Raw genomic sequence first — 18191 nt, forward strand, 5'->3', positions numbered from 1 at the left:
AAGCTCTAAATACAACTAGAAAATTATCAAGCGGTTGTTTGATAGACAATTATTATTATGATTGTAGAACAAAAGGGACTGCGAAGAATCTTGCTGATTCTTATGGATTTAATCTTCTTCTACATTATTAAATCCCTTTGGTTGAAAACGTTCGGTTGAATTCGAAATTTAAATGCGAAGTAATATGGGTTCGAAATTAAATTAAGAATAGAACATTTTGAAAGGAAACAATAATCATGACATTATACAGCGTGTTGTTAAAATAAGATATAAAATTACATAACATTAAATTATAAATAAATCTTAAAATTACAAAAGCAGAAACACAAATGAAGTTAATAATAACATTTAGTTAAACATAACGATTCTTTGTGTATTATCTACGTGTAGTACTCATTAATGGTAAGTGTGAAATGCTCCTAGAACGAAAAGAGGTCAATTGTACTGTCAAGCCCTCTCGAATTTTAGGTCGAAGAGATACAGGGTGAAACATTGTCTCAAATTTTGCTAATAAATGTTCAGTTATATTTGCTAAGTTCTATAATGTTGTGTATACAATGAATATTATGATTTAGCTTATAACATTAGGATTCGGTTAGAGCGTTACCCGTTCTTCGAAATGTCGATATTATATTAACAATAGAACAAACGTTGTAACATACCTTGTAAATTAACAAAACATTTCGATTAATTGTATAACTAATAACAATTTGATATCATGTAATGCTTAAGGCAGAATTGTATAATATTTAATTCGCTTATAAACTTCAATGATAACATAATATGTTCTCAGTTTCCGTTCGAAGGGAGGGATAGGGTTTCGGTAGCTTATGTTCTATTCGGTAAGCCTGAATATGTGTGTGCAAGATTTAATAATGATCGATTATGTAATTAAGGCATACAAGTAACCAAATACATTTTCGCGTTTAAAATATACTATGGTAATATATGTATATAATATATAAGACAACGGATCTGCAATCCCCCGGTGTTACAGATGTCCATGGGGGGTGGTAGTCACTTTTCATCAGGTAAGCCTCGTTTGTCACCTATGACATAAATAAGCTATAATTCTTTCTTGATAGTACATATGTTCTTTGCAACATTTTAGAGCATTTTTTTATAAATGATTAATAGACTTACTGAGTGGTAGAGCCTTGTATAAACCCGCCTGGATAGGTACCACTCACTCGACAGATATTCTACCGCCAAACAGTAGAACATTTTAACATTATAGTTGCCAAGTTATGTGATGCTTTGGTGCCAATCAAGTGGCTCCTTTGCCTACAAACTTGATATAAAATAAAATGACATGAAACTATGCTCCACGGCTTTACCGTGTGTAAATTTGGAGTTACCCGAACTTTTCTTACACAAATAATATAACGATTGATAAATATATGAATTTAAAAAGTAAGATATATATGCCGATTCATGTTGGCACATATATTTGAAATTAATCTAGATAATGTAATAATTACGCTTATAATTATTAAATTTCAACTCCAAATATTTCTAGAGTTTTTTATCTGATTTGATTTAATATTTTTATCACAGGTAGGCAGAATTGTATAACAGGCAGGCAGAATTACAAATGGTAACCACTTCCCAAAAGGTTAAAGACATTGGCGCTGTTAATATTAACAATTCCTTACATCTTATATGCGCTACCAACCTTGGGAACTAACTAAAGACCCCTTGTGCCTGTGATTAAATTGGTTTACTCAACTTTCTAACCAGAATCCACCAATATTGAGTTACGCGGTTTAGTGATAGAATTCGTCATGAATGGGACCAGTGCACAATTGCACAAAGCTCTACCATCAAGTTAAGTTAAGAATTTACATTAATAAAATTAAATATCACGAAACGTTGTAATACAAAAAAAAAGTCACCAACAAAAGGTCGGAATGTTTTCAAATTTCCATAACCTCGTTAAATATTCATGAAAATATTTGTCAACCTTTGGTTCCGAATAACATGGAACAAACACGCCGTCAAATATTTGTTATCCGCCGCTTAGAATGTTAAATTAAACGTAATTGTTTAATTCGTGATTCTGTAAAATTTGCTCATTATCATATAATTATTGGTGTTTAATAAACCCGACTTACATGTTCGTTATATATGTATATGTTTATGTTACAATGATAAATAATAAAAAGTTTATATCATTATGTTTTACTAGGTTGTTGGGCTTTGTGCAAGTCCATCTGGGTAGGTACCACGTACTCATCAGATATTGTACCACCAAATAGCAGTACTCAGTATTGTTGTGTTCCGGTTTGAAGGGTGAGTGAGCCAGTTTAACAGACACAAGGGACATACATCTTAGTTTCCAAGTTACGCACGCATTGGAGATGTAACGATAGTTTAATATTTCTTACAGTGTCATTGTCTATAAGCTTCACTCATCCGCCAACCTATATAAAGAAAAATCTTTCTTACATTCAAATGTACAAGGTTAAGATCCTCCTACTTAGTTATAAATAACAAAATCGTATGTGCAAGAATTTGATGTAAATATAAACAAATAAAAGGAACATAATCAGCCTGTAAATTTCCCACTGCTGGGCTAAGGCCTCCTCTCCCGTTCAGGAGAAGGTATGGAGCATATTCCACCACGCTGCTCCAATGCGGGTTGGTGGAATACACATGTGGCAGAATTTCGTTGAAATTAGACACATGCAGGTTTCCTCACGATGTTTTCCTTCACCGCCGAGCATGAGATGAATTATAAACAAATTAAGCACATGTAAATTCAGTGGTGCCTGCCTGGGTTTGAACCCGAAATCATCGGTTAAGATGCACGCGTTCTAACCACTGGGCCATCTCGGCTTTCACGTATAACACAATAAAAGGAAACCATAATGAAAACAAAAGTAATATCCAAATTCTTCTACAAACATAGATTATAAGGTTTGTTTGTGATTAAATATGTGTGTGTGCGATTGGGTTTACCCGTATATATTTTGGCATTATATCGAAAATAGTAACGACCCACACATATGGAAAATAATAGAAATACGAAACAGACATTGACACATGTCTGTGTAATGTGTAATGTGTCTCTTGATTACTCCCTCAGTTTCATAATATGATGTGACAAATATCAATTAACCGAAGAGTACTAGTAAGCGAGAGTAGAAGTATGAGACTAGTATGTAGAATTCACATTTTTATGTGTTTTTTTATCAGTTTGTCCCCCGTGTCATACAGTGGATATACGATTTTATTTTTCGCATTGATGATTCTGAGTCCATGCCCCGAACAAGCATAACTGAATCTATGTGCTAATTTGTATTTAAAATTCATCTCGTGCTCGGCGGTGAAGGAAAACATCGTCACAACCTGCACGTGGTTGATGAGAATCTGCGTGAAACCAACCCGCATTGGAGCAGTGGGGTGGAGTAAGCTTCAAAACCACAGCTGGACGTTGACAGGCTGTTAACTTTAACCCAGACAAAAATATGAAATAATGAAAACCGCCGAAGAATTTAACACTCACAACTGTCCGTTGTACTTGGATTTATGTACTATTGGATGGTTTGGTAGTTGGTGAGGAATATCTCATCTTTTAATATCTAATATAAATTGAAAATGTTCGTTATCAGATCTGCACCTGACTAACTAGATGAAGGAAATATACTACACAAATAATACTTATTTAATATTATTTTCATTTTATCAATATCAAATATCATAATAATAATTATTAAAGATATAATGTCAGTAACACAACAAACCACTTTTCCAATTATAACCTTTAACGAAATTCAATAATAGAAAATAATATCACAGACTAAACAAAGTATTTAACCGAATAAAAGAAAAAATGATTTTAAGGTTTATATAAATAAAAATAAATTAAAACATCATCCATTATTTTGTTTTGACTATAATTGTTTTGTCTCCGTATTAATTATTATTATGTATTATTATAACAGTCATAGAATCTACAAGAATCTATCTAAAATACTGATAGTTTTACCCTAAAAAAAAAGACTAAATGATTGATTGAACGAATTGATAACCAGTGATTGAAGACTCATGTTGTAAGAATTCTAACGATATCCCATACACCAATATCTGTTCAGGCATTTAAAAGATATAGTAGACAAAAGAAACTCAAGTTTTTTAAAGCACATGTGGCACACTCCTTTTTCGGGCAGGCGTGTAAATGTGACCACTGTGGAACGCCCGGCAGATATAAAATTAAAAAAATAATAATTGATAAATATGGAATAATAGGAATAGAAATATTGTTACGTTAATATAATAAATACATTTTTTTATTATTATAATTAATAAACAACGGAGTATAATTATGTTTGTATATGTATGTTCGTGCCGCGCACGCGCAATGGTAGAAGAACGGGCTAGGGGAGGGGGCCATGACGGAATAAAATCAAATTATAAATTAATTATACGATTTAAATGTTTAAATCTTCATTTTACAGAACTATATTAAAAGTAAAGCTGTCACTTGTACTTAATGTAGATTCTACCGAGAAGCGGCAAGAAACTCAGTAGTTACTCACTCCCAACAACAATTATATTTAATATATCCTGTCTGAAAGTCAACAATTATTAACTCCATGCTTTGTTATCATCTATATAGTCTTATGTTGAATAATATAGTTATATAAACTATATTTATTAATGTACAAGTTATTAATAAAAAATAAATATGAATCGTTAAAGTTAAAAATATCTGTAGTATTTTATTATAGAAACGTGATAAATGGGAAGAACGTGCCGTTTACCGTCGCGTTATACGAGTCGGTCTTACCTGAAAGCACGATAATAGATTTTTTTTTTATGGTATCGGTAGGTGGACGAGCACATGCGCCATCTGATGGTAAGTGTATCACCACCGCCCATAGACAATGGCGCTGTAAGAAATATTAACCATTCCTTACATCACCAATACGTCACCAACATTGGGAACTAAGATGTTATGTCCCTTGTGCCCGTAGTTACACTGGCTCGCTCACCGTTCAAACCGGAACACAGCAATACTGAGTACTGCTGTTTGGCGGCAGAATATCTGATCAGTGGATGGCACCTACCCATACCGACGTGCACAAAGCCCTACCACCAAGTAATGTGGCATATAAATAAATAATAAAAGATTACTGGTTACTTATTTCAAATTACGGAACTGTGTTGAGTGCGACGCCGTTCCGTAATTGTAAGTGTAATGATATAGCTACTGTATATTGTTGCTGTACATACGTATTAATGTAGGTATCGCAGGCGTTTAAACACGCAAAGCATCGTACACATGAGTTAATTGGCACCTTATTTTCAATACTAGGAATACGAGTCAAAGTCAATGTACGAGCATTAATGTATTGAAACATACGAGACGAGACGTTATAATCAATAGTGAAATAAAATACTTATTTGTTGCGTGATTTTTGTAAAGAACTTACGAGCTGTGTTTGATAATGTTATTTCTGTTATTGTTTTACGGAATATTGTTTTAGCGTTCGTCTTCTTTTTATATATTTCGATGTATAAATGTGTAATGTGAAATATAAAGTCTGAATGCTTGGTGAGGGCCTCTTCTTCACAAAGGAAGGAAGCTTGGAGCTCAGTTGCTTCAGTGCCGATTTTGCATTGGTAGGTTGAAACGTAAAAGCGTAAACTTGTTATGCCAAGTACCCGATTACACAGGGTTAGTGACTCTTTTGTGTGGCAATGTATACATACGGTTTTACAACAGGATCCCAGAAAAAAATTTCAATTGAAAAATTTAAAAGAATCGTTAAAGAGCGTTCGTGTGCTGGATATTACGACACTAATAACTTCTTAGTTGATTGCACGCCTTGGGAATCAAATGATCGCCTCCAGACTTTTTCAAATAACGAAACTATGTTTATAGGTATTGTAAAAAATCAATAATTGTGAAAATCCCGCTTAGTTTCTTTCACAGATTCTTCTCAGATCCGAGGTTTTAATTTCCGAACCAGTGATAGATTTTCGGCTATCAATAAGCATGTTTAACACTTCTATATTGAAAAAGATTTCTGAGTTTGACTTTGGAAGCACATCTAGTAAAAGTTCATCAAACATTGTTCCGTGATATATTCGTATTAACATTGTTAATACGAATATATTAACAATGGACATAATTTTAAATTAGTATAGATCTATTTGCTAACTAAGCCGCACCCCTTCACGCTAAATTGTCTGCGCGCGTTAATATGATTGACGTTCGTTCTTACAAGATGCCATAGTGTGCGTGATATGACTAATCTTGTCATATATTGATTTTTGTCCCAGTGATTATGGGATAGCTGCACTGAGAAGATCGGTTATGGTCTCATTTTGAAGAGCTCCAGCCGTAGATGTTCAAAATTAAAAAAAAAATCATGATTGCAATTTAGTAAATTGTTACGATTTAAAAAATAATTAATTTTAGAAAGTGGAAAGGCCGGGTAGAGATTGGTGCTATGACTATATAAAAAAAACAAATGTCAAACGTGCGAACAGTCGTCGTCTGTTTACAATGAAATTAAATCAAAACATAAGATAGCATAAGTTTTGAAATTCCTAAAAATATGTTGAATTATGTTTCGCGGCAGACCCACTAGTGTATGATTAAATACAGCATAAAATGCAAGCAGATAATTTAACGTATAGGGCCGCATCTTCGTGATTGAGTTAACCTATACTTGTGATATTTGTTAAATATCCTCGGCCACTATCCACTGGGTCATTTCTTCGTGTACCTTTACTATACAAGGAATTGTAAACAAGCTAAACGGTCGATATGAAATTGTTAAACAAACGGACATTACATCAAGCAAGCAATGAATGTATTTTATTTATTAGCACAATTATCTGCTTTAATCAGTCACACTGTTAAAATTATAAGTCATTTCCACCGCCATGGGACGGCGTAACGAGTGGTTCTAAATGTGGTCTTGCCTTTATTTACAACGGCTCAATTTCAGCCAACCAAAAACAACCAGGATACACTACAAAATATTGATGGTTGGCGGTTGGATAAAAATAATCAGTCGTACCCAGTTTGCCTTACACAAAGCACATATATGTATATATATATAGCACAAGCACATATATAGATAATAATGGTTACTACCATTTACCATTTTAATAATTAAAAAAATAATTTATTCAAAAAAAGAACGAATGGAATTTTACAACATTCACCAGATAGCTAACTCACATTTTCGGAATGAATATGAATGAACTTTTCCTTCAAAGAAAAAGTTGTAGAACAAAATCCACGATGCATCCGAGTTGGCAGTCAATTTGCGTAAAAACCGGGAACTTCAGAACTAGGCTATAATAACAAGTTTCTTATTACAAAAAAAAAATTGGTATTCGTTTTCGTCAAAAAAACTTGTTTAGCTTGAGAATGAATTATTCAGTTAGAGGAACGTTACGGTTAGAATTATATTCAAGTAACTTGAAATGACGCATTTAATGACTTTATATTGGAAGCTACATTAGCAGCCTGTAAATTTCCCATTGCTGGGCTAAGGCCTCATCTTCCTTTCAGGGGAAGGTTTGGAGCATATTCCACCACGCTGCTCCAGTGGTGGAATGCACATGTGGCAGAATTTGTTGAAATTAGACACATGCAGGTTTCCTCGCTATGTTTTCCTTCACCGCCGAGCACGAGATGAATTACTACAGTCCATTATGTCTCTGCTATGCTCTGCAGAGAGTTCGTCAATGGTTGCAAGAGCCTTTATTCTTCTATCAATAAATAAACCTTACCACAAAACACACTGGAACTGTTTGTACCCGAAAAACCGTGCAAGCTGTAAAACTCTCATTTTCATATGTACTCAAAGCACAGATATGTTCAAAGAAGAAGGTCTTATTTTATGCGAAAAAAATCACTGTCTAAAATTATCAAAAGATTTTTAGGTAGAATCGCATGCAAATCGATAAAGAGTTGATTAATAATCATTAATTAATTATAAATATAGAACAAATTTTACACAATTATTAAATGGCTTCTAGTTTAAGTGATTGTTTTACCGCAACCATGGAAACATGGAGAGCCAGTGATATTATGGAACATGAATATTTTTATGAACATGTTACGAAATTACGTCAACGTTGCAATTTAATCAGAAACTCACTATAAACCTTGAACGAAAGCTAGTGCATCATTAAATTCTAATCAAAGTAAAAATCCGATTTCATAGCTTATTCAATATACTGGGTTACTTACAGCGTGCAATAAAAAGATAAAAGAATCAACCATAAAAATCACAACTATGTTGTGATTGGACCAACGAGTCCTGATCAACGAGAATTTTATCGACAGAAGAACTTTCAATGAGTCATTTATATGTGACCAGTTCTCAACTTCATCGTAGTTATGTAAGACATTTTATAGAGTCGCTTCAGGAAACTCTATATCTTTACCGGCCGTGATATAATGCTGTCTAGTGTCTATAACTAGAGAACGGTGCATGTTATCTCTAGAATTAGTCAGACTTCCAGCCAAGTGATTCGGAAGGTACACGCTAGTTTAACCTTGTTTTAAACGACGGTTAATTTATTCCAAAATGGAACGAACGGTCATTTATTTATTGCTAGCTTACTGACCCGGATAGGTAGAGTTAATGTTTAATCTCATGAAGTATATATAAATGAATTTTATTAATAAGTTATGAATATATTAATAATAAATACTTCAACACCACACACCCTTCAAGCCGGAATACAACCAAACATAATACAAAATATTACTGATTGGCGGTAGAATATCTGATAAGTGGGAGGTAGCTACCCAGATTGGCTGGAACAAAACCTTTCTACCGAGTCATTCAAATATTAGCATGTCATAGAAATGGGCTGTATTTTTATTTAACGAATGTTTAAAATAAAGGACAGGGTTTGTAAAAAAAAATAGTATCAATGAGAATCAAAATGGTCCAGGACACATCAGGACCCACCGAATCGCTCTATGAAAGATTCTCTTAAGGAGACCTTTGCTCAATTGTGTAATAAAGAAAACATTTTAAACTACTAAACATAAAACACAGTTTAAGTACTGAACGCTTTGCTGAATTATAATAATACAAAAACTTTTACAATACAACTTTATTTGACGTAAAAGAGCGCGCGTTATGTTTTTATGACTTTCTTTTTAAATGTTTGCGAAAATAATGTATATAAGATAATTCATTAACATTACAGACATATACATACTATATACATTTTTTTTATTTAAGCATTTTTATTGACTACAGTCTTAGTTAGTCAGACTAGATGAGAGTACCTTTTAGGTTTAGATAATAGAGTCTTTAATATAACTTTTTACGGAGACCATAACTCAAGATATAAATATAATAAGATATATCAATTTAATATTTAGATAGATATAAATTAGATATTTTCATAAATAAATATATTAGCTTTACAAGTTTATTGTTATTTCTTGGAAAATCCTACAGCATCCAGACGATATGATACGAGTAGGCTATCTGTCATTCTCAAATATTCATCCCTCTGGGGTAAAGTTACAAATTGAGAGTAGTTTTCGAAGATCTCGATACGCAGCCAATAAATTTCTCCGACTACAGCGACTTGAATTTGATAATAAAATATGAGTGATCTATTAGGTCATAATACTTTAATTTTGTAAAATTTAACGATAAAGATTAAAATTTGAGTAACTATCTCTGTCTCTATTTCGAGGTAAACAAAAAAAGAGACAGATATAGTGTTACTCTTGACTCGGCTCTTTAAAAAAACCTACATCCCTTTAATAAATATTTGATTAAATCGCTTATATGAGGAATATATGTTATTTTCCTAAAGGTAATTTGTGACTTAGAAAGTGGTCAAGAGTATTTTTTTGTTCGGAAAAATAAACGGATATAATTAATAATACTGTGAGAGATTATTGAGTTGAAAGTTTCATAACGAAAAGATGCATTTTGATGAGATGTTAGTGTTTAGTGTCTATCATATAAGACCGCTGATTTCGAGATTTTAAGTTGAGCCATTAAACATTATTTCTTTTTTAAATTATAAATTTCATTTTATTGGGACGGCTTTGCAAGTCTGTAGGTACCACCTACATATCATAATTGCCACTCAGCATACTTAACATTTATTGCGAGTGACGTTGTGTAATTACAGACACAAGGGACATAGTATCTTAGTTCTCAAGGTTGAAGGCCCATTGATTGTAACAATACTAATATATACGACCTGTGGAGATTACTTACTATCAGGTAGCCCTTTGCCAGTAACCCTACACCAATTATAATAAAAAAAAAAAAAAAAGTTTATTAATATGCTATATGAGTTTTCTTGGATTATTCTCTTGGCACGCGGCAAAAGAGCAACTAATCAACGTTATTTTTTCAATAGAGATCGTTGATGAGTATTTTTCACCTCGGGAAAATTGTATGGATTTGAATTCTTGGTGAAACTAGTTATGAGTAAGTTCTGATAGCTTAATTACTCGAAAAAAAGACTAATGAAAAATTTCATTTCATTAATATAAAACTACATTGATTCTTATATTATGAACCTAGTTTAAATTGTTCAGTTTATCAGTGTGTTGGAATAAAAATAGTTATTATATAGAAATGCCTTTCGTAAATATTTATAAACGATTACTAAGACAATATATTGTTAGCACAATACTCTCTGAAAACTGAAAAATATGTTCAGGTCGTTGACCTATTATGTCTTATTTTGGTTACTTTTATTATACTTCATCACTTTGTCAGACGCTTTTAAATATTTTACAATATAGCACAAGTAAAAACAATTTCATTATTTTTTTATAACCGTATATAGTCGTATAAAGAAGATGTGTTACTTTTATTTATTTGCTTAAAATAACTAATATTAATAATCTTTTAGATTAATACAGTAAATGCTGACTACCCGTATATGTCTCACAGTCATAATCTATTGCATTGTTAAGGAGGCTTAGAGCTTAACCCAGTACGCTGCTTCGGTGCGGATTGCTGGTCGTCGTGTGGCAGAATTTGCAGTGGCATTATATATGATATATTTCTTTAACGCATTTAATGGCAACGTTAACCACGCCTTTTCATACCAGGATTATAAATGCATAAATTCAAAAACAGAATGGGTTTGGATTTTCTAATTGTATATGAACTTAATATTTGCGTCCTTTACTCGTTTGTAATAAGGTTGCTCTGCAGCAAGCAGTAATGCTCTGTCTTCTTCTCTCGAAGGTCAAATTACTTATGACAGAAAGTAACAATTATACTTTTATTCTTAACTTTAGAGATAATTGTCATCTATTTATGATCTGAATTATTATATAATATGAAAATCTCAGAAATTATTTTCAAATAAATGTCATAATTCCAAGATAATATCCAAGATATTCAAGACAAAGAACTCAAGCACCGTTATAAAACATAATATAAACAATTTAAGAGTCAAATCTTAGGTCGAACTAAATTCTGACCTACACATCTAAAATAAATAAATAAATAAATAAATAAATAAATAAATATTGGACAACATCACATACATTACTTTGATCCCAATGTAAGTAGCTAACGCACTTGTGTTATGGAAAATCAGAAGTAACGACGGTACAACAAACACCCAGACCCAAGACAATATAGAAAACTAATGAATTTTTTCTACATCGACTCAGCCGGGAATCGAACCTGGGATCTCGGAGTGGCGTACCCATGAAAACCGATGTACACACAACTCGACCACGGAGGTCATCAAAAAAATAATATCAAATCATCTTAAATAATATTACAACCGGAGGTTTCATTATTATAAATTTAAAATTTCAACATATTTTTCTGTCTGTACTTAACGCGTATTCACACAACATACATATTATTTCCATGTGTGCGTATTGCTTTAAGTACATTTAATAGTATGCGTAAAATCTAGAATTACTAAGACATTACTGTATGCATCGAAATTTCCCACAGGGATAAGTGAACGCAGTCCAAAACTAATGTGACTTTATTCCCTACGGTTTATGTATTTTTATTTCAATGGAAGTATAAAATTAATATCATAAAAGTGGTTATGTTAAATCTTTTTCGAATCGTTATCCTTTCATTGTGTTTATCTTCAGTATAAATTAAATTTTAAAAATAAAATAAAAGGTTACAAACATTATTTCAATTTTTAAAAATAGAAATATTCAGTTGTAAAATCCCATAAAACCTCATAAACGTTACTTAAATATAACAATATATGTGAAATGTTCGAGGCATTACATCTGTCTAAACGCTTTATGTGAAAACGATTTTCCCATCACAATGGCCAGTATTTTCTATGAACCGATTTTTAGTTAACATTTTTTTTAATTGTTTTATAGAGTATTAGTAGCAATATTATAAATTTATAAGTAAATCTGCCTATCTGTTTATCATATAATTTCACAAAAGCCTTGAAATTTAAATGCAATTTGAATGACAGAAATTACGACAACTAACAGACCAAATTGCAAGGAACGACTAATGCACTTCTATAAAAAATTAACGCTGCGTAAATTTTAGCTTTTTAAATTGAGGTTATCGAAATTAAAAAAACAATATTAATATTTTGATACGAGGTTATTTTGTTTATAGAATTTTATTTTATTAGTAGCTACGATATAGTTACACTTTCACTGTGAATATTTCAATAGTATACTGTAAGCCGTAATAACGGGCCCTGTGGTCGAAAGACGTACAAACGATGTAAGCTTAGTATGAGCATGGGTACCGAACCCTATAAAGGCTTTAGCACAATCGCTAAATAATCTAACGAATTTAGTTTAATCGACTACTTGTATGTCTATTTCCGTGATGTGAAAAGACTGGCGTTGTAATTTTGAAGTTTGTTGTTGCTCTATATAAATATCTCTATATGAACATACACACAAACACCCGATAACATAATAACCCTATACAAGTTAAAATTAAACGAAAAACGCGCAAAGTAAGGAGCCGTAAACTTTCCTTCGAGTCAGATAGAAAAAAAAAAAAAACGTTCCTTTTTTAAATCTAATAAGAAAAGGCGAGCTGTAAAATTTTAATTCAGTGGATATTGTAGAAAAGGAGTTCGAATCATAATCAAACTTCTAACAGTAATAAAATTTTGCTGGCACTTGAGGCAATTCTTAGATGATGAAATAATTTAAATATTAGAATAAAAGTTTTGAAATTACTCAGTCGTTACTTATCCCTGAAACTATACATATAAATTTAACATTTAACTTTGTGTTTAATAAGCAAAAACGTCAAAGTTAATAATACCGACTTCATACTTTATAATGAAAGACAAATATGAATACTTACCAGAATTAGATTTAGTAATTATATTTTATATATACATAATCATTATTCAGACTTGATAATTCTGTCTATTGTCTATTTCAAGAAGTTTCCACGAATGAAACGAAATTCTAGCAAAGCTTAGCTCAATTACTACGTGCAATTTATTCTTTTAGTTAGAACGAGCTCTTGTAAATAAATAATTCAATTTCCAAAATAATAACATATGTTATTTTAGTAATGTTAATGTTCATTCCTTGAATTATATTGTCATCAAATTTCATATAGCCTATTCTTATTTTTGTATTCGTAGAATATTAAAATATTCGGTAATATTACTTAACATCTTCAATGCGTTCGTTTACTTCGTGTTATTCTTTAAATATTTTCATTAATAAAAATATTTCATTGAGTTTCCTTTTTTAAATATAATTATAACTGTTATTCGTTTGTTTCTCTAGATATTTATTTAACGTCAAAAATATTATCTTTATTAAATTTAAAAATAAACAACAACAAGATGTGCAATATAGCCCACGATTTAATGGACGTGATGTAACAAATTTTATTATCATCGGTCTTGTCATTTGGGCGCTTGTTCAATATAGAGAAACGTATAAACACACGCACAATTTTTAGTTTATTTTTTTAAGTTAACCACTGAGTTCTTTGTTGGTTTTTCTCGTTAGATTAATTAAAGCTGTAAGTTTAAGTTATCTCGTAAAAATATAATTAAGTTCTTGAAAGATTTAAATGAAGTATATTCTTTTGAGACTAAATTATTGTCTTTGAAATCGACTGGATTATTTTTCTATGTTAAATATTACACTTTTAATATTTTATGTTTATAATAAACTTAATTGTATACAATGTTATATATTTCACAATATCGTTATAATGATTCTTAAACTAAATTAATTCAGCATTTCGTAAACTTGTCAAAGAATAAGAATTTGTGATTATGAGAATTCAATCTTTTCATGTCTTCGCAAAAAAATTGCGTAATTGTAATTTGTTGTATATTCAATTTTCACTTTATATAATTACGTTCAAGCGACGAAAAGTTATTTGTAATATTGATATAATATTCACTTAGAACTTATCAAACTCAGAATAAAATTATTTAATGTAATTTATTTTTTCAATATATTCACGGTAGTATTTCGTTACAGAGACTAATGGAAACATTTTATAGTATTGAATACGAAATACGAAACGGGGAATCTTGAAATTATTTTCAAGGGAATAAAAGACTTTTACGGGCATTTTTTTTTTTGTAGTCGTCGTTAGTACTACGCGAAGCTACCAATTTGTAATGCAGTGGTATTTGAAATTCTAATGTTTCTCAGTATGAATCAATTTTATACGTGAAGAACGAAAATTGTATTTTATATTTTTTTGCAATCAATATTTAAGAATAATTATCTAAATTATTTCGTTCCAAAGTTACTCCGTCATAATTGTACCAATTCGAAATTAATAAAATGTATACATTTTGACCAAACGAGGAAAATTTAGATTTTGTTTTAAGTTTTAAAGTATTAATTTCACAACTAATATTTAATTATTTCTATCTTATCGAATGTTTTTAGTACCTTAAGTATTATTGTTTAATAGTTTGGTTTAAGTAGTTCACTACGCGAAAATTTGACAATAAGTATGTGGAAATGTATTAAAAAATCTTACTTAACACCTTACCTGCCCATGATTGATAAAGCCATGTCTATGGGCCAGTTGATCTGCACGTCCATCTGGTACGAGCAGTGCAAACTGATCGTGGTACAGTGGCACACACAAGTCCAGCACTGTCAATAACACGATCAAGTAAATAGGTGGCATAACGCACGTCGCTCATTGCATTATCGCTTTTGAACTCTTATATCGACATTCATTACGTAATTTTTTTTTTTTAATTTACACTCGCGTTGTTTATCCCCTAGACATTGATACGTCCGACCAGGGTTGTGTTCACGAGGAGACTGAAACCGCGTGACTGGTTGTCTTTCCTCTATTTAGTTGACGCATGCGCTATAATTCGCGCCCTTTCTTTAGCCCACTTGTGTATTGTATTTGACATCAATTGACTCACATAGTTAATTAGTTTAAGTACATACACTTGTCTGTCTGTTATTAAGTCGTGATTCGTAATGTAATTAATTCAAATTTAATCATAATAACAGTCTCGATGGTCTCGCAATGCAATTCACGGAATTGGTAGTACTCTTACTGTGCCCAAAGGATATATGCCCGAGGGTTTCGAAAGAAACCTGTGCTTTTCACTTAATTTTGCGGCCTATATATTGTCCAATTATCGAAAACTACATGTTCTTTATAGAATGGCTTTAAATTAATATATCTAATTAGTTTTATTCTTAAAAAAAAATATATCAATCTATATTTCAGTTTAATGTCAACACTCTGCCTATTCGGTAACGTAGGTACAACCTGTATGTTTCACCGTTCGGCTAAGGCCTACTATCCTTTTTGTGGAGAAGGTTTGGAGTTTATTACTTGGTGGTAGAGCTTTGTGCAAGCCCGTCTGGGTAGGTACCACCCACTCATTAGTTTTTCTATCGCCAAACAGCAGTACTCAGTATTTTTGTGTTCCGGTTTGAAGGGTAAAGCCAGTGTAACTACAGGCACTAGGGACGTAACATCTTAGTTCCCAAGGTTGGTGGCGCATTGGTGATGTAAGAAATGGTTAATATTTCTTACAACGCCATTGTCTATGGGCGGTGGTGACCACTTACCATCAGGTGGCCCATTTGCTCGTCCGCCTACCGATATCATAAAAAAAAAATCTAACACTGCACCAATGTTTGTTGGTGAAATACAAATGATAATTATTTCCATCCGATACATTTAAGTTTCCATGAGATAAATTAAAAACCCAATTAAAGCATAAGTAAACGTCGATTACTATTATTTGAATCCGTAATCTTTGGTTAATTTTTTTTTGTTTATTATTTACGTGTTCTAACCACTGTGTTCCACTGTGTTCTATTTTACTAATATTACGCCTTAAAATACTATTTTTGAAACAAAGTTTATGTTATCAAAATCAAAATATACTTTATTCAAGTAGGCTTTTACAAGAACTTTTGAATCGTCATTTAACAAACTATATTAAGTGAAGCTACCACCGATTCGGATATTCGATAGAAACATGTAGATTCTACCGAAGGAGAACCGGCAAGAAATTCAGTAGTTACTCTTTTTCGACATTTAAAAATACAGTCATGTTAGTTATATTATATATGTATGTAACATATCCTGCCTGGAAGTCAACAAGTATTAACTCTAAGCTTTTTTATCATCTTGTATTGAATAATACAAATTTATTTGAATATAAATATAATATAATGCCTTCTTTACCAATTTGATGATTATGATAGTTAAACTGTGTTTAAATGATTAGATATCAAACATATAGTAATAAAATCAGTCTGGGTATTTATAAGAGATCATTGCTTAATGATAAGACCGCGCTTTACTGGGTTTTTATGAGTCTTAAGCTTTTTCGCCGGTTATAGGGCTTTACGTAAGCCTGTTTAGGTACAGATACTTAGTATTGCTGTGCTACGGTTTGATATGTGAGTTAGCCAGTGTAATTACAGTCGTAACGTAAAACGTTAGATTATGTTACTGGTGCTATGAGATTTAGTTTTTATTTCTTATAGTACTACTGTATATAGTGACCAATTGTCGTTGGTTCGTCTGCTCTCCGTAATGACTTGTCATTAATAAATAAAAAAAATCTGAGAATGTCAAGAAATTCAAATTTCATTAAAAATAAACCTTGTTTTCAATAATAATAATTCTTATTACTGGATATAAAACTCAAATCCTATTCCGAACGAAAATAAAATTAACAATAAAAAGATCTTAGATGCACGTATTTCAAGCAATTTGCTAATTGCTCAGCTATTTCTTGATTAGTATATCTTTATTCACAAAACATCACTATTGCACTTAAGTACTTATATTCACTTTAAATTTACTTCCAAAATTCGATAACAGTTTAATCGTCGTCCAAAACGCGTTTTATTCGTAAATCCATAATAAATATCATAGATTAATCATTCAAGCTTCGACCAATGATATTATGTTAATTCGATATCAAAACAATGTTTTCCATTTGAATGTCGTATGTCCTCTTGTTTTTGGAATAGGCTAAATATGATATAGAAGTATGCAGTTAGTATAGATTCAATTGATATGCATGTCAAATGGAAAAATGTAACTAATGATTTTCTCAATGGAATTGTTAGTTTTTCCTGTACTTCGTGGTAGGGTTGTTTGCAAGCCCGTCTGAGTTGGTTGAACCACCAACATATTAGATATTCTACCGCCAAACAGCGCTAATTTTTATGAGTCCGATGACTACTTACCATAATGTTGCCCATTTCCCATACTATAAAATATATTATATATCAAATAAATTATGTTCTTTATAAAGTATGAAATCCATCGATGTTTTCCCCAATAGATGTTCTACGATGCCTAACTCAAAAGCGACTTTGGCTTCAGCTTACAGATCTGGAACGAATGGCGTACGACTTACAGATACTAGGTAATAAAAGATGAAATATCTTAATAAATATTGTAAACCTTAATTAGACAATAATATCTGTATACGAAACGAACGATTTTTGAAAGCAATCTTATAAGAAAATGTAGTTCTTTATATTCTACTGATTGTTCATCATCATGATCGCTGGTTTCAGTGAACGGTACACTACGAGTAAGTACGAGTGGACTTTATTAAGAATTCAAAACGTTTAATAAAAAAAATAATTAAAAACTAACTAATATCTCTATCAGCATTATTTTACCTAAGTAGATGAAATGAGATGAGACCGAAATCGATTATACGGTGAAATATGACGTGAGTAGTGAGAAATAGTT

At 31.6% G+C, this 18191-nt stretch overlaps 1 protein-coding gene across 1 annotated transcript in view; it reads right to left on the reverse strand.

The window, feature by feature from the left end:
* Nucleotides 1-15259, reverse strand: part of LOC113398692 (furin-like protease 2) — a 66262-nt gene extending 51003 nt beyond the window's left edge. The window contains exon 1 of the mRNA XM_026637556.2: nucleotides 14982-15259. Coding sequence (XP_026493341.2) covers nucleotides 14982-15122 — 141 coding nt within the window. The 5' untranslated portion in view covers nucleotides 15123-15259. The remainder of the gene's footprint in view (nucleotides 1-14981) is intronic.
* Between the last annotated feature and the right edge of the window lie 2932 nt (nucleotides 15260-18191).

The sequence above is a fragment of the Vanessa tameamea genome, chromosome 14 (assembly GCF_037043105.1).
Source record: "Vanessa tameamea isolate UH-Manoa-2023 chromosome 14, ilVanTame1 primary haplotype, whole genome shotgun sequence".
Classification (NCBI taxonomy): domain Eukaryota; kingdom Metazoa; phylum Arthropoda; class Insecta; order Lepidoptera; family Nymphalidae; genus Vanessa; species Vanessa tameamea.